This window comes from Amblyomma americanum, chromosome 7 (assembly GCF_052857255.1).
Source record: "Amblyomma americanum isolate KBUSLIRL-KWMA chromosome 7, ASM5285725v1, whole genome shotgun sequence".
Classification (NCBI taxonomy): Eukaryota; Metazoa; Arthropoda; class Arachnida; order Ixodida; family Ixodidae; genus Amblyomma; species Amblyomma americanum.
The window spans coordinates 46,002,429-46,027,766 of record NC_135503.1 but is presented as its reverse complement, the minus strand read 5'-3'; the positions used below and the strand labels follow the sequence as shown (position 1 = coordinate 46,027,766).

General features: G+C 48.1%; 1 protein-coding gene across 8 annotated transcripts in view; it reads right to left on the bottom strand.

The window, feature by feature from the left end:
* Nucleotides 1–859: 859 nt before the first annotated feature.
* Hcf (Host cell factor) overlaps nucleotides 860–25,338 on the bottom strand; it is a 67,321-nt gene continuing 42,842 nt past the window's right edge. For 4 of the 8 annotated variants that reach the window (XM_077632026.1, XM_077632027.1, XM_077632030.1 and 1 more), the window contains 9 exons: nucleotides 23,382–23,632; nucleotides 21,448–21,577; nucleotides 16,157–16,206; nucleotides 10,385–11,768; nucleotides 8,318–8,461; nucleotides 7,269–7,663; nucleotides 5,516–6,188; nucleotides 3,358–3,421; nucleotides 860–1,553 (listed from right to left, as the gene is read on the bottom strand). In XM_077632026.1, coding sequence (XP_077488152.1) covers nucleotides 1,511–1,553; nucleotides 3,358–3,421; nucleotides 5,516–6,188; nucleotides 7,269–7,663; nucleotides 8,318–8,461; nucleotides 10,385–11,768; nucleotides 16,157–16,206; nucleotides 21,448–21,577; nucleotides 23,382–23,632 — 3,134 coding nt within the window. In that variant the 3' untranslated portion in view covers nucleotides 860–1,510. The remainder of the gene's footprint in view (nucleotides 1,554–3,357; nucleotides 3,422–5,515; nucleotides 6,189–7,268; nucleotides 7,664–8,317; nucleotides 8,462–10,384; nucleotides 11,769–16,156; nucleotides 16,207–21,447; nucleotides 21,578–23,381; nucleotides 23,633–25,338) is intronic. The other 4 variants (XM_077632028.1, XM_077632029.1, XM_077632032.1 and 1 more) reach the window with 1 other exon arrangement.

Genomic DNA, 25,338 nt, shown 5'->3' with positions numbered 1-25,338 from the left:
GCTTGACTAATTACCTGCCTGTGACCGGAAAAGAAAGCTGCAAGCCCATCAAGATCCTGCACTTGCTGCCGATTCAAGGTCAACATGCATAGACAACAAGATCATGCAGGGCACACCGCCAAAGCAGCAGCAGCACCTAAGAGAATGCGGCGTGAAAACCTTGCGGTGTGCACCATTGAAGCTGAGGCAAGGTGGCTTCAGTGTCCGGACCCATAGCACATGGTGAAAAGCTCAAACAAGGAGGCACCACAGGCTACCTGAAACCGAATAAGCCACAAAGCGGGTTTACATACAATTTTCGATTTTTATTTCAGTCTCAGTGGCTCCGGAGCAGCCAAATGTCAAAGCCAGTGCACCACGCCAAACGTATAAACAGGTGGTGAAAGACTTGTCTGGTCATTATGGTGGTAACAGTAGAGGTCCCCGTTAACATAGCCCCTACTGTGGCAGCTTGACATGTTTTACAGCATTAGCTGATTAGCATGTTATGACGCTAGCGCGGGTGAAGAAACATGCGACCGAGGTGCAAGTTGCAAACAACAAACGACTTATTTCTCCCGGTGCTTGCAGAGGGCTGCCTCACTGCACTCCTATCACTGAGTCCTTTCGAAAAGAGCCCTTGTGCAAGGTCAGTGCACGTTAAAGATCCCCAATTGGTCGAATTATGGAACACTTCGCTATGGTGCCTCTTTCTCTCTCTCTCGTCTTTCACTCCCGCCTTCCTCCCTTCCCTCATGGCATGGTTAAGGTGTCCACTGAGAAGTGACCGTTACTGCACCCTTCTTTTCCTGATCAGCAACTGCTTCTGCACAGTCAACCACAATTTCAGCAGCAATGAAGTGGTGACACACTGCAGGAATTTAATTGTCTACAATGCTTTATTTCCTCACAAAAAAAAAAAAGAACAGCGATGATCTGGCAGCAGGTCAGGGCGCCGTCCATCAGGAGATGGGGAGAGGGACAAGAGGCCAACACACAACGGAGGCAACTGCGCCGGCAGCATGTGAGCCTCGCTCTGGCCTGTGGAAGGGTGACTGTACAAATGAGTTTCAGCTGAATCGGCTGCACGTATGCAAACGTCTTCGTCATATGAGTGCTTTGAGCCGAGATGAAAAACATGCTTCGAGAAACAAAACTGAAGAATAACAAATCAAGGGAAAAAAAAACCATGTAGTAATATTTACAACCAACACAACCCAACTGCCAGGCGTGGCATCAGGCTCCCGCCACAGGGCCCGTGCCGTCGTCGTCCCCCATCTGCCCAAGAAGACCTGGATGTGCAGCACTGCGGCGGTGCCTATGTACAGGCCGCGGGGACCTCTTCTCGAGCAGGGCCGGAGAGGAGAAGGATGAGTGTGGCGTTTGTATGGTGAGGGGGGAAGGGGATGTAGTTTTAAAAATGTCTTCACAATCGATGATATAACAAAAAAATGAAAATAACAGGCAGGTGGGAGGAGAGAGCGGTTAAAAGCAGGGCACGATAAAATGATAGTGGGGACTAGCCAGCCGCTCAGGAGTCTTCGCTCTTGATTTTCTTGGCAGGCGTTCCTTTCCTGCAGGCAAACACAGACAAGACAAGCCATTCATGACACACTGCCGATGCCCCTTTCACAGCTATTACCGGGCTACACAAAGAGGTTGGAGAACATTGCTCGCAAATTGCAACAAGGCAGCTCACAAAACTAACAAACAGAACGCAGCAGCATCCCACGTGACGGCTGAAGGCAATGCACTGGCTGTGGAATTCTACCCCAAATGCGGCGTTCTCAAAGAGACGTACCATATTTTGAACACCTCCCCCCCCCCCCCCCCTTTCCCAGAAAAGTTGAGATTTGGGGAAACAGTTCATTATGCCGCAAAAAAAAAAAAAAAATCTGCCACAGTAAAAATTTCATATACATCTGCCCGTGCGTCCATCCATCAACAAAAGTAAGTGGTCAGCCACATTCTTATGTCTCCAGTGGTTAGCATCGTTTTCTTCAAGAAGTATTTGCTACATCACGGCAAGATAAAGCAAACATACTGACACTGGCCCTGAGGGTCGGGTGCATGTCTTTTGCACGAGGTTAAAGAAACTGTTAAAGGTTAGGCCTTTTCGCTCCCGATCAAGAGCTTGCCAAATTGCTTGGGGGTCTGAAGGTCCTGCTTCCTCTGTAGCATTTTAGTGCAGAGGATGTTCTATAGCATTGTGGTTTAAACTGCTACACTCCTCTCCGACGTTCGAGCACTTGCTGGGTTTCGAAACATACAGTGGCGCAGCCGGGCTCTGAGCAAGCCACTGCCACTAGGGCTTCTGTCAAGGGCGCACAGCATCCTTTGCAACGCAGATTCCGCTGCCACCCATAGAGCAAGGAATTCGGGAGCAGGGATGTCTGGGGTCGCCAGAGCTGGCCGCTCCCCACATGTTCAATCTCTTGGTCCAGTCGGCCACCGTTGCACAGAAAACTCACTGCCCTTGCGTTTTGCAGCATATGCATGCCGATATCTCGCACGTAACATGCTAATGAACAGCAGTGGCAAGGGGGCATGCAGTGTGGTGCGGCAGCATAACACTGCTTGTCCATTCATGACATGATTCACACAAGGCACGCAAACAGTACTAGTAGCGTGGAGTGTGCCGCAGTCATATGTGGTCTAGACGACAAAAGCACGACTGATTATGACACCAAGCAAATATTACCGCTTGTGGGTGGGACATGCCATAAGGCAAAACTAGCATTTTCTTATCTTCTTTTCAAGTCGATTTCATTCCAGTAAAGTGACTTTTTTAGTTTACAAATTCTTCGGTCTATTCAATTACTCAGACCCCTTTTCAGGTCCCGCCGAATCTGTAAAGAGCATTTGGCGAGTTCTCACTATTTTGAGTATTCACACACTTATACGCCCCGCGACAGCTTTTCTTGTCAATGAAGAGAAAGTTACAGGGGCAGAGCGTCCACAACTGTGTCATTCCGCCAAATGGCTTTGCCGCACGATGGTGCACCTGGCCACCTGGTGCGCTGCTCTCTGCGCGGTAGCTTCTGTCACTGACGTAGCTGGCCCCAACTACGGAAGCACCGGGACGTGATTAGCGAATTCACCGTATTCTAGAGAACTGCTTTTTACTAGACTTTCTAACATTGAAAGTTGGCAGCTGTATTGGAAATATGGCTTAAATAATGAATATTGACAATGCACTGTTTTAAGAGGATAATGGCTGCAAGCGAGGACTATATTCCACTTCACTGAAAGAGAGGGCATGTTTTGACTCCATAGCTTCCGCTTGCTCCATTACCAGACAAAGCTGTCACGGAGTAAAAATGCAACCTACCACCGCTGCGCAACCACGACAGGACTTGTCAAAAAAGCTGGGCTCACCCATCAGCTGCTGGTCGCTTCGCTGCTGCTCCAGCTCCCCGGCCAGCACTCAGGGCCACACCGTCTGCGGATAAATTGAAAATGCTCCTGCTGACAACAGGGCCTCCACTTGGGCTAACACCTCCACTGCTACCTCTCACAACAATTTGCAAATACTACAAGCGAGCTATAGAAAGGACAAAGATAGGGATAATGACAACAAAATGATACCTTAGCTGAAATCAAAAATAAAAAGGCAGGGAGAGGACAGACAACCAATGGCTCCTTTAGAGGAAAAGTGAATTCCGAGGTAGTGTAGATGTAGCAAGGTATGGCAGAGCATCACTAGAACAGAGAAGATTTGGAAGTTAGCAGGGATAGGGTGGCTGTTGTTGGTGCAGGACAGGTTTAGTGGAATAAATTTATGGCCCTCCTTGAGTCCGTATATTTGAGAAGTCAATTGTACTGTTCCAAGCAGTGTAACAAAAGCAAGCAGTTTTTAAATACATGCCTCCTACTCTTAAACGTATAACTAGGGGTGTGCAAATGTTCTATAATTTTGAATGTTCGGTAGAATAGTAAGGTATTTGATACTTGATTTGATCTGAAAGTTTGCTATTCGAAATCTTGAAGTATTTGTCTCAAACGAATAACTGTTCCGAATGCGGTCATTCTGTAGGAGGTACGTCGCAATGGCCAGACACTCTTTACTATTCTGGTAAAAGAAATCTTCACTATAAATAAAAAAAATGTGCAGTCGTCTATGGAAGGTGAAATGGGACCATAGTTTGACTTTGCTATATCAGAATTTACTATAGCGGGGTTCTGCTGTATTGGAACTCACTTTGCTCACAATAGATTTTCAGTGAGTACAAACAATAATTCGATATATCCCACTTCGATTTATTCAGGCTCAACAGTACTTCATCCAAATTGTGCCCCAACAAATTTTCACAGCGCAAGTGAGCACAACTGCTAGCTCGCGCAAGCTTTGAGCATCAACACAATAAGCGGGAGGCGATATTAGCTACTCGATGAAGCTGCGCACAATTCATCAACACAAGCTATCCGATGAAGCTGCGCACAATTCATCAACACAAGCCTCATTTGTGGCTTTCCTCTAACCCAGCATTCTCAATTTCATCTTGCCTTGCAGGCCACATTAACAGCCTTTTGCCTCTCACAACCCAGTAGACAGATAGGGGAGAAAAAAAAAGAGGATGTGTCCAAGTAAACAGTACAGTAAGAAACCCAAAGCAAAAACTGTATTTACTCGCATAATGAACACACTTTTTTTTCAGAAAAGTTGACATCAGTTTGGGGGGAGGGTCCATTACGCCGAAAAAAAAAAAAAAGCTTCCAACCGATTTTTTTGGAAGGGTCAAGAGTTCACATATCTCCGTCCGTCCTTCCCTCATCAACAAACGCATGCAGTCAGACTCAGACAACAAATGGGTTCGTGCTGCTAGTGTTTAGCATCGTTCACTTTGACATGATCCGATCCATCCTGCAATTTTGTGGCAGCCCGGGGCACCAGCAAATAGCTGCGAGATAACCCGAACGTGCTGAACACTGGCCCTGAAAAAAACCAGGTTAAAAACAGGACAGCGACGAGTGTCTAATGCGAATGTTTTAGCTCTAGCTTAGAGCGCAGAACGTCTTGGTGCTCTACCAAGTTCGCCCAGCGCGTCACCCCCCCCCCCCCCCACCCCTCTGGCAGGAGCTCTCCTCAAAATATAAAAAACAGCTTGGTGCGCCCCCAAGGCCCAAGCTGTGCCCCCCCCTCCGTTGCTTCCCCCCACCCCTCTGGCTAGAGCTCTACTCAAAAGATAAACAAACAAGTGGTGGGTTCATTATGCGAGTGGGTTCATAGCGCAAGTAAATACGGTAATTAAGAAGCTCCACCAAAAAGGGCCAGTTGCCAGCCAAGAATAATTTTCTTTTAGGCTTCTTTTTTTTTTTCACACAGTCGCGAAGCCCTCACAGCAGAAAGCTACCTCCTGAAGTATGCAGTGATAAGCAGACATTGAAGAATTTTTATGGCTATACGCCAAGAGAGCAAGCCAAGGTGGTAGGTAGTGAGTGAAGCCCTTCCATAACAAATGTTGAAATCTTCAGAAGCAGTGGGTGGGCCATGTGTTTGAGAACCCTGCTCCAGTCCATTCCCAGTTCTGCTCACCTTGAAGCCACCGGACCTGGGTAGCAGGACCATATCCCTTGTCATTGCGAGCTGCTATGCGGAAGATGATCGCAGGTTTGCTGGTGGTGTCAACATGCGCCGACGCCAAGGAGGCAGTTGCCACCGTGCATGCTGCCTGGGGCCCACAATAAACCCGCACGAACGCCAGTTGCGACGGGTTTGAAGTGACCGTCTTGGCAGGACCCGCACTGTCGCACGTGGTCGCCGACCGCACTGCCAGGTACACCGAGTACTCCGTGACGTCCCCAGGGTTACCCTGGGGTGCCTCCCAAGACAGGTGAGCACCATCAGGGCCCTTGCTGATCTTGATAGCGGAAGGCGCCCCCGGGTATCCCGGCAGGCACGTCTTGAATGCCGACACCTCGCTCCAAGGGCCACGCCCACATGCGTTGATGGCAGCCACCCGGAACTTGTAAGCTGTGCCAGGCTGCAGTTCTTGCTTCTGCAGCATGGCATGACTACCAATCGACACGACATCCACATCTGCATCTTCCTTGCGATGCTGCAGCTGCTCGGACTGTTCCGAGGGCAGGTAAAAGTGAGACACCAGGCACGACGTTTCCTTGAACACACCCACGTCATACCACAGACCGTCGCGCTTGCTTCCACTGCTTGGTGGTGGTGCTGACGTGGTAGCGGGCTTCGTATCAATCTGCATATGAAATGGCCCCACCATTCAGTTTCAAAAAGCACAGCAAAATATAAGACAGCTACTCCCACATTCCACATTTGTTTAGGTTTAGGTTTATAGGGGTTTAACGTCCCAAAGCAACTCAGGCTATGAGAGGCGCTGTAGTGAAGGGCTCGGGAAATTTCGACCACCTGGGGTTTCTTAACGTGCACTGACATCGCACAGTACACGGGCCTCTAAAATTTCGCCTCCATCAAAATTCGACCGCCGCAGCCGGGATCGAACCCGCGTCTTTCGGGCCGGCAGCCGAGCGCCATAACCACACAGCCACCGCGGCGGCTCATTCCACATTTGTATTTACCTACATAAACTGCCACCATTCTTTGCACCCTGCAGTTTTTATCTCTTTCCTTTGAAGATACACAATCCAATGTCACTGGCACGCCTTCCCGGAAGTCACACTGCATTTATGACTCTCTAGTACAGCAGTGATGTTCTCTGAAAATTTCTGGTCTGCAGCGCCTCTCTGATTCATTCATATCCTGGGTCCCCTTGCTCATTTCACATACAGTGCAACCCCCTTTATGCGTCCCCCGTTCATGCGACAACCCGCATTTTGCAATGATCTGGTGCAGGCCCGGCTATATGACGGAAAAAAATCCACGCCCCGCTTCCTACGATGGCCAGCAGCAACCATCCAAAATGTGAAATGCTGGAGGAGCATTTTATTGCCACACGTGACGTCAGCCAAGTTCATTCCAGATCGAAATCAAGACGAAGACATGCGCGCAGCGATGCAATCAAGTGCACAACTGCCTGTAATGAAGATTCTGCCGCCAGCTCGGACTCCACGCACGCGACTCGCGGCAATCAGTATGAGGCGGCTCGCATGGACAGTTTTTACGTGCGCTTCACCGACCGGTGAAGGTTTGGTTTGGTTTATGAGAGCATGCACCTTGCATTGCATTACCGTTAACCAGTGCAACTGGAACAAAACAAAAGATTAAGCCAAGCGTTGCACTGCAATTTGGCACACCCTGTCCAGCAGCACCAAAGAACAAACTGTGCACTCCAGGCAAGCAAACTGAAAGTACAGCTTACCACCGGCTTGATATCTTCCTCAGTTTTTATGGTCACTGCTAGGCCGTTGGTGGTGGCTGCAGCAGCAAGTGCAGGCGCTGGTGTTGGCGGCGTGCTGCTAGCAGTCGACACGGCTGCCGATGCTAATGTGGTCAAGGGGTCTGCACACATTGAAGGCTCCGCCGTTGCTGCTGCCACAGCAGCCACAGTTGCCGGAGCCGCCGTTGCTGCTGCCGTTGCTGCTGCTGTTGTTGCTGCTGCTGCTGCTGCTGCTTCTGCCATTACCGCTGCTGCTGTAGTTGCTGCAGCACCAGTACTTACTGCTGCTTCTGTTGCCGCTACTGCTGTTGTTGCTGCTGCTGCTGCTGCCGCCGCTGTCACTGCAGCTTCTGCAGGCTCCGCCTCCCCAGGCACAGCTGCAAACATAAGATTGTTTACTGCAAGTAGTCACGGACAAAACAGGTTTAAATAAAAGTCTGAGAGATGCTGTGATAAGCTATAAGGCTGCGACAAAAAACTTCCAATTTAAAGTACCAATGAAGTGTTTTAGGAATGATAATGTCTACAAGGCACTAAAATTTGCCGGTACGGAACAAGTGGCTCATTGCCTAGCAAAAATGCAGGGTGAAATGAAATGTGTTTTATAAACAGCTACATAGCCAGAATATTTTGTCCGCTGCTGCAATAACCCCGGCCTCGCAACCCCCGCACCCATCAGATATACTGGCCAACTCCCTCTCCTTTTGTGGTAGGCCATCTGCAATGACACAGGACACACACTGGCATACTATGAATTGTGGGGCTTAACATCCCGAAGTGACACATGAGCTATGAGGGACAACGCAGTGGTGGGTTCCGCATTAATTTAGACCACCTGGGGTTCTTTACAACGTGTTGACATCACACAACAAACGTTTAACCTTTCACATTGTACCTCCGTGAAAACACGTCCACAGCAGCCAGGAATGAACCCGGGTCCTCCGGCTCAGTAGCAGAGTGCCCCAACCACTGAGCCACCGTGGCTATAAGCTCATCTGCTCACAACACAGAGTGGCAAAGGAGTCACTTGCCTCCATCGGGGGCATGATCAGCCAGCTGTGCCTGCGGCTGCTGAGGGGGTGGGTCATCCACACACATCTGGTCTGGAGGCAAAGCCCCAGGAGTCTCCAGAGACAGGCCGCCTGCAGCCGACTCCTCTTCGTTCTCGCCCCCGGCTGAAAGGAAGGCACCGGATATCCATCACCGATATGACACAGATAGGATCCGATACCGATTCTAAGCAAACTTTTTCTTCTTCTTTTTTTCTTCTGCTGTCACAGCACCGCTGGCAAAGAACCAAATGCATCCAGAAGTACTGGTGCACATTATGCAACCTCCAGTTATTCAAAGCCTTCCATAGTGACATGCCACAATTTTGCTTTGGGATGCAAAATCAGCCTACTAGTTCACGCTTTCATTTTTCACAACTTTAGAAAAAAATGCAGCCAGGAACATTACTCCATGCACAACTACTTACCAGCTCTACGGGTTGTTTCAGATGGTTTTGAACTCGTTGAGTTTTGAACTGTATGAGTATAAACTCGGGCAGATGTACATACATACACACCCCAATGGAGTGTGCATTCTTTTTACATTTTCAGGGGAAGGCCGCCACTGGCCACACAGATTCCTACAACACAGCTGCCACATGTCGTAGAGCCTTTGATGAACAAACAAAAAGGATAACAGGAACGATGTGGAACCATTGTCAAAGTGAAGCATGAAGCCTGACAGTTGCTGGAGGAATCTTAGTGAAACAGGGCACAAGGCAAGCCCCTTCGCTCTAGCTCAAACTCATGAAAGAAGACATCTGCCTTGTGGCCAGCATGGCTCGCATCACATGAAGACATCAGGCGAGGAAGAGCACTCCTCAAGCCCCAGCTCCGACAAAGCACTGCACCCTCCAGACACTGTCAAACTCAGCCATGACCTATGCACTGCAGGGGCTCATAGCTGTGTACCAGACATGTATTTTTGATATTACTATCCATAACACTCCCCACCAACACGCACACATTCAGCGCTGGCCTTTCCCACGAGAACGGTGCTTGCATTACAACCTCAATGTGCATAAAACACCTAGGAGGGTGTTCCACCACAAGACTGGGGGCTGAAATTAGACACAGTCGCAGTCAAATGCTGAGCAAGTCGCATACAAACATGGCCTTGAAAAACATGGTCATACAGTACAACCTCAATGATACGATCATGACTGACCTAATTTTTCTGATGTCCCATGCAGATAGTGTTATACGCATGTATTACAGTTCGAGATGATGTGTTACGGTTCGAGTTCGAATTTCTCAGGCTGCAGCAGATCATATGAACATGCAAACCCCAAGGCGATTTGCCAGCCCGTGTCCAATGATGATGATGTCGTTCAGAAGGGTCTGGGGGAAGAAAAGCCCAAACGAGTTTCGGTCAAGAATAAGAGCCAAAAACAAACGGACATATTGAACTCCCTTGCACCAAGCAAACGGTTCTCACTCCAATGATAGGTGGCAGGCTTCGGCGCTCTACACAAGTGGCTGGTGGTGGTGCAGCAAATGCTCACACAATGGTTTCCGGCATGGTGCATGTCTCGTCCACACATGGTTAGAAAGGCCCTTTAATTTAAAGGATAAGCTGGAAACCCTGAAAAAAGTCGACGGCGACCCAAAAAACGCGCAGACTTAGCAGAAGAGCTAGGCCTAGCATCCAACATGTTCTGCACCATTGTTGGGGAGCAAGCAGAATGTAGTTGTGAGGAATGCACTATTTTGCTTGGCGATATCGAGAGAAAAATGTCGTCCCAACCAGCAATATAACTTTTTGGCCGCAAATAATCTCACAAATAAAATAAGAGTGTTTTCTTCTAATTCATATTCAAGATAGCTTGTTTTGAATCATACAAATTTTGGATGATACAAGTATTTTGTGTGCTCCCAAGGAATTTGTATCATCAAAATTCTACTGTATCATTAAATGTCCCCCTGTACAGGAAACGCTACATCCCACATGATGCAAGAGGTAGAGGGTCCCCCAGAAGATATTCCCTAGAAATACAGCCTAAATTCATAATACCATGAGTGCACACGTGCCATAGGCAGAACCCTCACCTTTTTTCTCTTCCTCCTGCTCAGGTGTGTCCGCTGGGGCATCTGTTGGGGTACCCGAATTCTGGTCTTCCTCCGGCGGCTCGTCACCCCCTCCACCACCACCGGGCGCTGGTGGTGGAGGTGGGGCTGGTGGTTGCTCTCCATTGTCACCCTGGCCAGGTGGCTCTTCTCCCCCACCCCCACTGTCGGGAGGCGCAGAGTTCTCGCTTGGTGGAGGTTGCCCGTTGCCATTGGCCTCACCACTCCCTTCGCCCTGATCTGAACAGGCCACCACACACACACCCATGCGCCTTGGAACAGGCCGTAGGAGGGACTTGTTCTGTAGCACTGGAGACACTCGGCAGGGGGGCTCTGGACTGCCACAGCGGAACTGCTCGGGCATCTCGTAATCTGCATCGGGCTCCGGGCTGCCACAGCGGAACTGCTCGGGCATCTCACAGTCTGCATCGGGCTCCGGGGTTCCACAATGAATGCCGTCTGTGCAGTGCTTGGGCGTACCACAATGTACACCATCTGTGCAGGGCTCAGGCGTGCCACAATGGATGCCGTCTGTGCAGGGCTTGGGCGTACCACAATGTACACCATCTGTGCAGGGTTCAGGTGTACCGCAGTGGATGCCATCTGTGCAGGGTTCAGGTGTACCGCAGTGGATGCCATCTGTGCAGGGTTCAGGTGTACCGCAGTGGATGCCATCTGTACAGGGTTCAGGTGTACCACAGTGAATGCCGTCAGCACACGGCTTCGGCGTGCCACAATGGATGCCGTCTGTACAGGGTTCAGGTGTGCCACAGTGGATGCCATCCATACAGGGCTCAGGAGTACCGCAATGAATTCCATCAGCACAGGGTTCTGGTGTACCACAGTGGATGCCATCTGTACATGGCTCTGGTGTACCACAGTGGATGCCGTCTGTGCACGGCTCTGGTGTACCACAGTGGATGCCGTCTGCACATGGCTCTGGTGTACCACAGTGGATGCCGTCTGTACATGGCTCTGGTGTACCACAGTGGATGCCGTCTGTACATGGCTCTGGTGTACCACAGTGGATGCCGTCTGCGCACGGCTCAGGCGTACCACAGTGGATCCCGTCTGTGCATGGCTCAGGAGTGCCGCAGTGGATGCCATCTGTGCATGGTTCCGGTGTGCCACAGTGGATGCCGTCAGTGCATGGCTCCGGTGTGCCACAGTGGATGCCATCTGTGCATGGCTCAGGGGTGCCACAATGAACACCATCTGTACAAGCCTGCTGAGCAGACTGCACTCCATCGTCACACACGCCCTCTGCTGTGATCTTCACTGGTACCATAGTGTCAAGCAGAGCCTGAGCAGACTGCATGGCTGCAGGGTCTGTTGTGCTGTCAGCATCGGTCTCCATTGGCACACCCTGTAAAAACCAGAGCAGCATTTAGGGTCTTTGCACAAGATAGGCATCTGCAGTAACAGCTTAACAGAACACATGAGAGAGATACAGTAAAACCTCATTAATTCAGACTTCAAGGGAGTGGAAAAAAATGCCCGAATTATCCAAATGCCGAATCATCGAATGGCCCAACCTAAAAACGCCAAAAACCGTTTTCGTGCAAGTGATTGATTTTGCGGGAGCCTGGCCAATTGTTTTCGCTTTTTCAAGCGATTTTTCACAGTTCCATGTTTTAATTCATGCACACTACTGAAAGTGGTGGAAGCACAAGTGCTTCACAATGGTAAGGTTCTCTGCAGCTCCTTCACGTGTCGCGTCACATGTGAGGAGGCTTCACCGCACAAATGGCGAACAACACGTGATGTGTGCGGAGTTACGGCGTGCTGGAAGACCAGAAAAACCAGCAGATGGAAGCGAGGGAAGCATGCATCAGCATGGGAGCAGCAATACGCCTTCGATAAACAAACAAAAAGAAACCAGCAAAAAAGAAATAGTCGTACCAAATGGTGTGCGGCTTGGCTGGCTACCCGATATGCACAGCCGAAAGATGCCATCGCTGCGGGCTGGCAACGAAGCTCCAAAAATGAAACTACGCAGCGGACTCTCTCTGCCTATCGACAAAAACCTGCAGACTGTCAATCTGCCTGCTTTTGTGCGCAGATCAGAGGGGTGCAGGAGAAAATGCAACATGCAATTCAGGCCTGTGGAGGAATAATTGGCCTATCGCCTGTCAAGCAGGTTGTATCTCGACACGTCACCCCTTTGGGGGCCCGTCCGAATTAACAGATGTGAGCCATGTGATGCCCAAATAAACGAGCTTCTGACACCATAGATTTGCATGGGCGTTTGGCAGGGCTCCAGCAGCAGTCCAAATTTCCGAATTAACAGGGGACCAAATAAAAGGTTTTACTGTAGCAGCACTGTCCCTCGTGTACGTTTTCAGTTTCAGAATGGGGGTGGTTTCCAGCCCTGCACTGGTTTCCGTATGATAACAGCAGCGATGCATGTCTCGAAAACTGACTCTAGCACCGTTCCTAGCATACCTTCAGTACGAATTAACCGATGCGTACATGATTTAACTCCGAATTAACGAGTGTGTGGTGCCATTGACTTATGCACATTTTTTTACGGGAGGGAGCAGGTATGCCAAATAATCCGAATTCACAGGGCCAAATTAAGGGGGGACGCGGGTCTTGAAATCGCGAAAAATGGTCAAAAATGGCAATTTTCAAAAATTGCGATTTTGAAGTCTTTAATGTCCCAACTATGCCTCTACAAAATATTTTAGCTGAATTCCAACTCAAAGTATGAAAAAAACGGCAATTTAGAAACGTCGGTGAGCCGAAATTGAACGCCAAGCGCGAAGGTTTGCCCCATTTTCAAGCTGCCGTAGCTCCGCGCGACGCGAACCGATCGGCGCCATCTTGGTCTCGTTTGAAAGCTGGTTTCCCGCTCTCCAATTTGGCGCCTCTCGGCAAGCTGTAGACCCTCGCACAGCGGAGCTATCAGCACCCGTTCGCAAGGGGGGAAAGCGTCGCGAGACGGCCGCCGATTGGGTAAAACGGGCGCTCCTCGAGGCGCAGCCCTCTGATTGGCCGTGACGCATGCTTTGCCCCCCGCGGCCGCGTTGTTCGGCTCCTTCCCGTCGTCTGCTTTCGCCTGCACGCCCGTCATTTTTCGCGCTCCTCTTTGTTTCCTAGTATTTTTCGTTCTGCCGTTTTCCTTATCGTTATTGTAGACATTTTGGCTATTGAATCGCTTCTTTTAGCCCCGAATTTCGTGCTTTTGCGTGTATTTGCCTGCCTGGTGTCTTTGTTCCGTGTGTCACGATGGCCCGAGACGCGCGCTTGAAAGCAAGCACGCGAAAAACAGTCGGCAAAAAGAGACGCGCATGGAATAAGTAGAGCGCTGCATCGTCGAGAACAGCAGCTTCGGTGATGCCGCAAGCTGCTGTACCCTCGGTGGATGCGGCTGGACTGAGCTCGCCAACAACAGCTTCGCCGGTGGACGCGGCTGAACAAACCCTGTTGACGCCAGCATCGCCGGTGGACGCGGCTAGACAATGCCGATCGCCGTCAACTTCGGCGTTACCGCAAGTCTCTGCAGTGCCGGTGGATGTGCCTGGACTAAGCCCGTGGAAAATATCGACTTTTGATACGCTGCAAGCCGCTTCGAATTCCGTGTCGTCGGAAGCGGCCGAGCCGGCTGACCTAAGCCTAACGTCGACTTCGGCGTTTGCGCACGCCGCTTTGTGCCGACGGACGCGGCTGAACCGAGCTCCCGTGCTCAACGCTTCGACAAGCACGCGCAGCGCGGACCTTGGCAGCGCGCCAAGCCGCTGCCGCCGCTGATAACGTCATTTGTTTTTTTTTTTAATATATATATATTTTGAGGAGAGCTGGGGGGGGGGGGGGGTGGCGCTCGGCGAACTTGGCAGAGCGCCAAGACGTTGTGCGCTCTAAGCTGAAGCTTGAACATTTGAACATTCGCATTAGACACTCCTCACTGTCCTGTTTTTAACCTCGCAAGAAGCAGTTTCTCGCTTCAACCAAGGAATGGCAACAACCAGCAGAGCTGTTGCAGCACAGCTTGGTTACAGGCCTGGGAGCTGCCTCATTGGTAGGAGCCTTGAAAAAGATAAACAGAGGCTGTGCAGGTCTGATAAGGGTCACACCAATGCCGAAAAGGTGAAGAAGAGGATGGCCAAGAAGCACAAGCCTGACAGCACCCAGGACTACTGCCCAGGACTTTTGTGAATGTGTGGCAGATTCAAAGAAAATAGCAAGTGATTTTCGGAGCTTTTTTTTTGTCAAGTGCCAATGCAATACAGAGGTTTTCATAATCTTTACATGAACAGATTTCTGTAAATTTGGTGTTATTGTGTTCAGCAATGACTGGGCGGCATGCTAAAGCATTAAATTTTTCCATATGATCAGTAAACAAAAATGGCAGAGTAAGCAAAACTTTGAATGCAATTTTCTCAGCTTTGCTTTTTCGATCAAATGCCTTTGCCTTACGGAACTTTTCATAATGTTTGCATCGACTGATTTTATTGAAGTAGGTATCATTTTTTTCAGCAACACCTCAGCTACATCCTAAAGCTTTCCAATTTTCATTAAACCCAATAGACTAGCAATTAGGTCAGATCTAAGCTAATTACTCCCACATTGTTTTTTTCTTTCCTACTTTGTTATTCATTCATGACCTATGTGATGACTTTTTAAAAATTTCTTTAGCTTTAGGATGTGCAATGGGCCCTTAAGAATGACAGCATTACTTTAAAACTAGTTTTTTTAATTAAGAAACCACCATAATGGCCCGTAAGAAAAGACCTAAGTGGCATAAATTATTTTGCCATATCTTCATTTCTAGATGAGATATATAAAATCTGAATATATATTTGGGATTAGCATTCAAAGATATATCTGCATGCCAATTTTCAGGAAGATATGTTAATAAATAAAAAAAAAGTTTTCAAGACCCTCATCCCCCCTTAATGAGGTTTGACTATATTCATAAAAAAAGGTACCAGACCACTTTTACCCCTCATAGCCAGAAAAATTTGGCTGAGGTTTACCCGGCTGAACCTAGTAGACGAGTGAAAGCAAAGCCAGCGGTATTTATAATAAAGAATGGTGTGACGTCATTGCATGACATCACATCAGACGATGTGAATATCAGATCCAAAGGTCAAATGACCACTGGTCATCGGTCACATGGTTGCTGGTCATCAGCTATGACCATGCCATACAGGCATATCATGGCTATGTGCAGCAAGACACATACCGTATATACTCGTGTAAGGGCGGCCACAGTGTACAAAATCAAATCTCTGCCCATCGCCACCAAGTGGTAAACACAGGCCGTGATCCACTGAACAACGCTGCACATAGTAACCACAACGCACCAACACACTGCCCACGACCACAGCACTACACAAAGAAAAAATGGCTCCCGGAGCGCAACGGCTGCAAGAACAAGACCGCGTCCTCACGTCATCTCAAAGCACTGATGATGATAGGGGATTGAAAGCAGCTGGCGCCATCTAGTAGAGGCGTGCGAAATTTAAATTTTGCTGGTGCATGAATTTTCACGCTTGACTGAGAAAATAACTTTTTTTTTTTTTCAAAATTTCCATTCCAATGTTGGGGTGCGGCCCTTACAGGAGTATATATGGTAGTCCATTGTTAGCCTTGCAGGTATGCGCTTGGTTTGACCTTGGTTGGGCTTCAAGGTCAAACACACAAAGGCAGGTGAAACTCTAGTTGTAGCTCAAATAGTAGAGGTTTCACTCTCAAACCTACATATTGCAAGTCTATTCCTATGTTTTGGAATACTCTTGAGTGCCTCACCTGAAGGTCACTTTCATCAAGCACCGCGTCCACAGCTGCTGGCTGGGCTGCTGAAAACCAGAATGCAATGAACACAACTGCCATGACAACAAAGGCTTGGCAAACACCACACTGTTATTGCTTGCCACAGACACGCACTAACCACGTGATCTCAGGGAATAAAACCATTCATTTTTAAAAATAGGGTTTTTGAGGTAAGGAGAAACTTTTTGCAGGATAGCAATATCAGTGTTCACGGATGTCAAAAAACAGACGAATCATGCTAAAATAGTAAAGTGATTACCTAAATTCTAATAGTTTTCAACAATTAACTATTACCTATAGACACCTGGTTGCAATTAGGGATTTGTAACTGGCAGTTAGTAATAGCCATATCAGTTATCTAGAATTTCTAAAACACGATTACCCTTGCCACTGTGGCTCAACTAATTTTGGCTATATCATGACAAAATAAGTGCGCTTTCGAAAAGCATGTAGGCAAAGCAACCACTCCAGTGTACATAACTAGTCGAAATAGCCAAATTTTATCAAGCCACAGCACCAATGGTAATCACGTTTTTGAAATTCTAAAAACTGATATGGCTATTACAGTCAATGACCGATTTTTCAGACTCTCTTGGGACCGTGAAAACGACCGAAAAACCAGGCAGTCCGGAAAACCAAATAATTTCACCGAAAAAATCAAGACTTATTATCGATACGCCGGAGGAAGGCGTCAGTTGTATTGCACATATTCTAAAGCTCCTCATGACTAAATTTTGCCACGCGACATGTGCACGGTCGACGGGCGGCGGCTGCTTTCACGAGCTCGGCCTGGCTGTGCTGCCCTCGGCATGTCACCGATGAAGGCACGGGTTGGGACGAAGTCTAAACGGAAAAGCGAACACGCCGCTGCGGGAACTGCACTGCGCCCGCAGTATGATGGGCCCGGAACGAGACCGCGATGATGGCGAAACAATAAGGACCGAGAAACAGCCGAAGCAAGCGCTCCTTCGGCGTTGGCCTTCGTCATTAGGACTAGCAACTAGAGCCAAAAGGCATCGTATCCGGCGATATCACTTTGTGGTGGCTTGCGTATAATGAGAGGCGTCTTGCCTGTCATCAAAACGCCAGTTGTTTACGGTTTTGCAATCGAAAAGTCGGGGTTTCGGTGCGGTTTGCCAAGAGTACACTGACCTCACTTTGAAATGCACCACCATTTCCTCCCGCGCTCGCCGTCTCCATGAAGCCACACACCTCTTATACGCTTTGCTGCTGCCTCTTTCCCTATTCAGGACGGAAGACTCGGCACAGATGAGTTCCGCGAACTCTGACTACTGTTCAAGTTTGTGCGGCGGAACACATTCAACCACGCGGGCGCAATGTGCCAACCCGCGCGGAATTTGAGCATCGCAAGTTAAGAGGCTCCCATCAAGTTTGATTTTTGTTTTCATTGATCAAGTTTTCGATCTCTCCTGCAGTTTGAATGAATGACGTCCCACTGTACGCATTATATGGTGGCTTGGGTACTGGTGGCGAGTGCAAACGAGGTCCTAAAAATCGAGCAGTCAGTTGCCGTGCGTCCGAAACTTTAGGCGCTCTTACACATTGGCTCTATGGGCCACGTCGCGGTGCCGTAAATGAAGTCCGAATAATCAAGCATGTCCGAAAAATCAGGAGTCCGAATTTTCGGTCGTCGACTGTACTATGCTCCGATTCTTGCATTAGGTGCAACGCTGTCAAAGCTGGCGTTCTTGTTTGCGCTGCCTACACCCGAGATCAAATGGTAGTGCGTTCCTAAGGATGTGGTGAGCTAAAAATAATAAATGCTTTGCCTGCAAGCTTATTACATGATAAAATTTGTCATGAGCTGGATTAAATGTGCCCTCAGTGCTGACGACACACTGTCGCTTTCTCGTACCATAGACCACCCGGCCACAAAACAAGCGCGGAGTAACATGCCTCCCTTTATGTTATCATGTGAACTACTTCCATACCTTTCACACTGTTGCACTTGATGTATGAAACTGAGTATAAAGGCTGGCTACAAGTCGCTAATTGCAATCAGGTGCCTACTGGTAGTAGTCAAAACGTTAACTATTATAATTTAGTTAATCACTTGACTAGTTAACATGATTCGACAGTTGTCTTATGTACACCAACATGTATTACTATAATGCAAAAATCTTTTCTTTACCTCAAATACCCTACTTTAAAAAATTAGTGAACGGCTTCCCTGAAACACGTGGTATAGCCTGCATTACAAAAAAAGTGCCAGGTTGGACAATCCAGTGTAAACTGTAGAGCTGTCATTTATAAACCAAGCTAAGGTGAGCCATGCTTCTGCTGTACACCTACTACAGTCAAACGTGGATATATCGAACTCGAAGGGGATCGCGAAGTATTTCGATATAAAACAAACGCCAATAGATCAGCTTATGTGTAGAACAGAAGAGAGATTACATTCTCTGACCATTTCTTGGCGGCATTTGATAGCCTTAACTTGCTGCACATCAAGCCACAGCTAACAGTGGTTTGGAATTAGCCACTGCTTATTATATTTATGTAAGCCTGTTATCAGTGCACTAGTACAGATAAAATAATGGTTTGTTAGAAATAAGGCACAGTTGGTTCCTTAAACATCTTAAACAGCAGCAAAGCACTCCCAATGAAGCTCGCCATTAGGCTTCACCATATCACAGCACTGTGGCATGGAAAATGAGTACGAGAGACCAAAGGCCACCCTCAAACACACACCACGTACAGCTCATCACGCAGTTTCACAACGCTACCACTGCCAACAGGTGACCAGGGCCATGAAGACGACACATCTCTGCGTGCAAAATGTGATCCAGAGGCACGTTAGGAAAAGCACACCTTGCAAGGGCACCCCGTGCCACTAAATAAATGAATGACCAGCGAAACTGAAGCTCCATATACTGCGCGACTTTCTTATAATTTTACATAGCATTTTGAGGGGGACAAAATGTGTTTTGATTTAACCAACAATTCGAAATACCTGGGTTCAATATATCCGGGCTCGACTGTAGTGCGAAGAGATGAACTAAAAATAGAGTTTTCACAAGCTCTCCAACAACTAGCGTGAAGAGATGAAGTAAAAATAGTAGGGGTGTGCGAATATTCGAAATTTCGAATAAGAATCGAATATCTTTGATATTCGATTCGTATTCGAGAATTTCCGAATATTCGAAAATTCCCGAATACTTGCCAGCGATCGTACACTGCGCAGACTTTCATAAATTCGACCGTGGCAAAGCCACAATATCTGGGCAAATTAGCCAATGATCCAGTTAAAAATTCCAGGAAAACGATACAGAGGTCCTATTCCCTTCCTTTTCCGTCGTTCATCATGCGGTCCGATCGCATTCCGACGCCACTAGGCTTGACCTCATGCGAAATTCCGCAAGTGGGCTTTCCCACATATCACCCATGCTGCGAACAAGATGGCCGACGCCCGCTTCGAACAATCGCAACGCGAAATCGCGCTTTTTCTAATCGTTCCGTAACATGTTACACATTTAATGCCCAAATCCGAAGCATGCGTCCTGCCTCCTTAATAACACTCCGAGCGTAACCTTCGCCATCCCGTTTTGTGAACTACGCTATGCAGGAAAGCCTACTTGAGGAAGTTCGCAGGAGACTCCTGAAGGGGTGCGTCGAGTTGTCACAATAGGGCAAGTGATCCTGTAACCCCACCCCTCCACCTATTGCATGGTGCATTGTAGCCTGTGCACCTCTTTAGTGGGTGTAACGGCAGGCATGGCAACGACCCAAAGGCCCCTGTAGCTAGGTAAAAAAAAAAGCCCGGCCGCAGAGTTTCGGTTTCTGAGCTTCGCCGCTGCCCCGCGGCAACTGCAACTGTCGGCCTGTGCATTGGCCGGTAGTTCAGCCCTAGCTCCGCGCGGCTTTTGGATGCCGACTGGAGCGTCACAGGTGATGAAGTACGTTCTGGCGGGCTAGTTGGTTCACAATGAAGCGAGTGAAAATAAAATCAGTTGGAAGTCTGCGCTTTGTCTGTCGTTTTGTGTGCCTGACGTCCCGTCTTGTTCGCGCAGTTTGTACTCATTCACTTCGCAGGTGATCTGCAGGTGATTTATTTTTCCTTTTCAGAAGCCGTCTCGCCGTTCCAACGCCAGTGTGTGTTCCCGGGCCCCTTGCTTCCATTTGCGTTGTTCTCCAAAACTGATGGCTCTCGAGGGCTTACAGGTGTTAGCGTGATGGAGCTGCCTCATAAGGCCTTACTGCATCTTCGGCAGTTTTTTTTTTTTTTTTCGGGTGCGCGGGGAAGTTTATAAACCTAGGCCTTTGGATAAAGTGGGCATTTCTTCCAGTCCCTTGAACTCTGAATGAATGAGGTTTTACTAGTCATCATGCTATTTTTTGTTAACAGTCTAGTCATTTTAAGGATTTTGTTTTGCATGGCCTCATTAGTTTGGATACTGTTATCCGGTGATCCATAACCAACTCGCCCAACAACTGGTTTTGGTTTTGGATGCTGTTATGCTGTCTCATCAATAATATACATTTCTGTGCACGTTTTTTTATACGTTACTGAGGCAGTCTAGTTTTGTTTATTTTAGCTGCAAACACCATACACTATTTTGAAAAAAATAAGGGCAACTCATTTGCTTGTTTATGATTTTCTGAATTTTTTTTTTGTACTGGACAGATATTCGATTCGATATACGAAGCCACTTTTTCTTCATATTCGTATTCGATTCGTATTCGAAAATTTCAATATTCGCACACCCTTAAAGAATAGAGTTTTCACAAGCCCTCCAACAACTATGCTTGGGCATCGTAGTGAACAATGCGACCTAAAGTAAAATCTCAAAGATACAACCACAAATTATATGAATTCTCAAGATCCCCAGCTAAAGTGCATGGTGTAAAAGATGCAGAAATTCGGGTGTTCAAGATGTGGGAACTGCGACAAGTGCCGCGAGCACCGAGCGGCAACACGCGGTTTGCACACTGCCAAAGACACTGCAATCACCAGTTGCGCACTACGCACAGTGAGCTCTGAGCGGTGGCCACGTGGCTGTAAATAAGTTCCGTTCTTCACAAACCGATTTTCATCAATACATTTCTTCTGCTTAGTAACGCACATTTTGTACCTTCACGATATGAATACTTTACGCAACCCTGTGACATTTGTATTGAGATTTTACTGCACTTGCACTACAACAGAACACTGCAAGGGTGCACCTGACAACAGCTTCTCCAACTTTACTGCTCACCGAGAACACAGTGCAAACCATGGCAGCTTCTTCAGTGCACTGCACACTCACCAGCGGCCTGAACAAGAGCTGAAGCTGGCAGCGTGGTGTACGTGACTCCGCCACCAGCTGCATCCGGCTGGCTGGCGGCAGCCATCAGCATTACCTTGCCACCAACTGCTGGCAGGCTGCCACTCAATGCCTGCAAGAGGTTGGACACACCAGCATTAACTGGGGCAGAGGGAGAACAGGATGGCTCGCAGCAAGGGTTATGCCAATATTCAAACGTTTTGAACATCTAAGTGAATAATGTGGTTATCAGCTTCTACGTGAATACAGTAACCAACATTTTTTTTTCTTTTTGCTCCAATAATGCCGACCTGTATCTGACCTTCAAGGTGAGATACAGTAAAAGCTCGTTAATTCGAACTCAAAGGAGACAGAAAAATTGTTCGAATTATCGAATGGGCGCTATAATGAGCGGTTATAGCAACCCGCCACGCGAGCAGAACCTGAAACAGTCACATTTAGACTCGTTATTGCGAGCTAGGCGCTACTACACGTTTGTGGAGGGCATATTCTGAGAATTAAATTCATCCAGTCCTAGTGGAAAATTAAATAAATTGATCGGCCAGTTATGCACCAGGCACAAGTACTGGAATGCATTCGTGTGAGCAGCGAGCTTTAGTGCTGGAATATATGATGCTATTTATGCTCCAAAACATGTTTATGTACGGGGACGGGTTGTCAAAATTAAAAGTAATCGTCCAAGTGCATTTGCTAGCGTTTCTTCTCCCCAGACTCCATCAGCATCATCTGTAGCTTGCCCAAAGCCCCTGCGCAACATCAGAGTTCTCACTGAAAGAGAAGTGGGGTGCTGCAACATCGAGCGACGACGCTACTTCACGTGCGCTTGGCGGTGGCATAGTCTCGTCGCCGCCGTCGAACTCATCACTATTGGCTGTTCTCACGACACGTGAGCCCTGCGATGCCTGCTGGGTGCATGCAGCCTCAATTATATCGGCGTCACTCACGGGCTCCAACGTCTCCATGCTGCTGTCCACGTAGCTCGCGGCACCAACAAAAGCCGCCATCACCCGAATCGCCATACTACATTGTTTACACTACATGATCATGACCCAGCGACCAAAGCACAACGAAAACCTGGAATGGCTCGCGCCAAAGCATCAGTGGCGCGGGCGAGTGCTCCGGCAACGAAAACCTGCAATGACATACACCGGAACGCAGGCTCCGTGAGCCTCGTGCACTCGGCTTTATTTCTTTTCCATTGTTTTACATCTCTTGTAAACTTGTAGCGTGTTTTACTCGCTATGGGTCAACTATCTATGAGGAGCGGTGTCAGCCAGTGGCTCCTGGTTCGAATTAACCGTAGCGGATGCCGACTTGTTCGAATTATCGGGAGTTTTCCCCCACTGAAATACACAGGGCTGTGCCGGGACCCGGAAGTCAGTTCGAATGAACCGACTTCGAATTAACGAAGTTTTACTTTATTTGAAATCTAAATGCATAATAGAAATGAACACTCTATGATATACCTGCATGCTAAAACTCAGCAAGATGTGTCAACAAATAAAAAAATATTTGAGACCCTTGTCCCATCTTATATAGTATTGATTAGACATGCATTGTTTAGCTGAATTTTAAATAAAGCCACACAAGATACAGCTCGGTGATAAGCGCCGCGAATTCGTTCCATCAAAACCAACCGCCGCAACGCCTTCTTTACATGAAAGTTGCCAGTACAGGGGCTGCAACAGGGATGGCTTTGGGGGTCTGAAAAATTTCATAAAACCCATGAACTCTTTATACAGAGGTTCATTTTAACTGTACACTTGGGAAGCTAAAGTGTCTGAAGCCGAGCAAAGCACCGAAGGAGTGATGTGTTTTCCATCAAAGCTTCACACTTTCCCAAATCTTCCCAGTTTCCAGCGGCGCTGGCTGCTGTGGTGGCTCCAGCAAGTACTCCGGAAGGTGCGCTGACGTACCTGCGTGACGACGGTAAGTGGGGCAGCCGGCCTGCTGGTGGAGCCAGTGGTGGTCACGATCGTGAGCACCTTCTGGGCGGGACTCACGCCTGGCTTGGTCTGGATGGTGATGGCACCACCGCTGGGCAGCAGCCCCTGGGCGGGCAGGGCCACTATCTGGCCACCGCCAGCCGTTGCGCCCCGGCCCCGGCCGGCCGGCATTGTGATGGTGATCGGGGCACTGCTGCTCGTCAACTGCGTAAGGCCAGGCCCTGCAGAGAGCATGCACGCACACACACGTCCCATGCCATCTGTCAGGTGTTGCACCGATGCCCGTGCTGAGTGCCTTTTGCAACATTCTACAGCTCCAAATGCAATGGATGCCAAGCAGAGGGCTCACAAGCACTGCGGTGCCACTTTCTTTGTGTCGCCCCTCGTGTTGTGCACTGTAATACGTTATAGCATCTACAATAAATGGCACCAGTGCATACTCGTGCAGAATTTCATCTTCAAGAAATTGCACTGGCAGACACAGGGCTCAACTACTGCGCGCCCCAGCGCACTACATTGGCTTCGGGGCAACTTACCGAAGAGGCAAGCTTACCGAAGATGCCATTCCAGATAACCAACTAGCCAGCATTTGTACTTGAATGCTTTTTAGAAAGGTGTTAGACTCCGAAAATTTCGACCACCTGGAGTTCTTTAAAGTGCACTGACATCGCACAGTACACGGGCCTCTAGAATTTTGACTCCAAAATTAGACCGCCACAGCCGGGATCGAACCTGCGCCTTTTGGGTCAGCATAACCACTGAGCCACCGTAGCGGCTTGAGAGCTTTTTATTGCATTTAAAAATGCCTAAACATTAGAAGTATGTGAATATGTGAATAAGCGTTTGCGGAAATTACGGAGGCATTGCGGATGGATTTGGCGGCCGCTGCCCCGACTGCATAGTGTTGCCGTACATCACCATGTTATGGCTGTCAGCGGAACATTTGACGCCGCCTAACACATATGAGGGAAACTTCTAAATGAGCATTGAAAATGCTCGTTTAGCACAGGACGCTTCAAGATTGCTCTAAAATCTCGATGCAGATAGAGTTCAATGAGGATTGAAAGTGCCCATGTGACGGGCTTATTTCTTTTCAAAGAAGCCTTGCCATTGTGTGTGTTCCCCTCGCTTAAGTCAGTGCTCTTCTTCCAGCACGTCGAAACTGCGCGGTCATCACGGACTTCTCGGGTCTTTGTGAAATGGAGTCTCCTCACGAGGCTTCCCAGCATTTTCACATTCGCAGAAGTTGCTTTTCCTTTTGGGGGCGTGAGGCATTTTATAAATCAGGGCATTTCTTCCAGTTCCTTGAAATCCGAATGAATGAGGTTTTACTAGCCATCATGTTATTTTCAGTTGCCTGCCGTGTCAAACCACGGATTTCATTTTGTTACTCATTTTGCGTGACCACATTACAGGATGCATACTGTTATGCTGTCTAATCAAGTAGTATACATTTAGGAGCACATCATGTTTCCTATATGGTGCTGAGTCAGTCTAGTTTTTATTTCAGCTCCGAAGACAATACACTATTTGAAAAATAAATAAAAAAGGCCAACAACATTTGCCTGTTTCTTTTTTTTTCTGAAACATTTTTCTTGCTGAATAGATATCCGATTCGTATTCAAAAATTTCAATACTCACACACCGCCACTAAACACATCCACATCAGCAGATCACGCACGTCATACGACCAGTTTCGTTTCATTGGGCATGCTTGTTAAGGGGGGACACGGGTCTTTGGGACCAAAAAATGACCAAAAAGTCGAATTTTCGAAATTGGCATTTTCGGAATCTACAACTATTAATCTCCAGTTTCACAAATTTTTGTCTCCCAGAAATCAATATTTTTGCCGTATTACGAAATGTAAATCACCGCGTCACTCGATTTTGTGCACGAGCAGACGATAAAAACGGTGCATTTTCTACT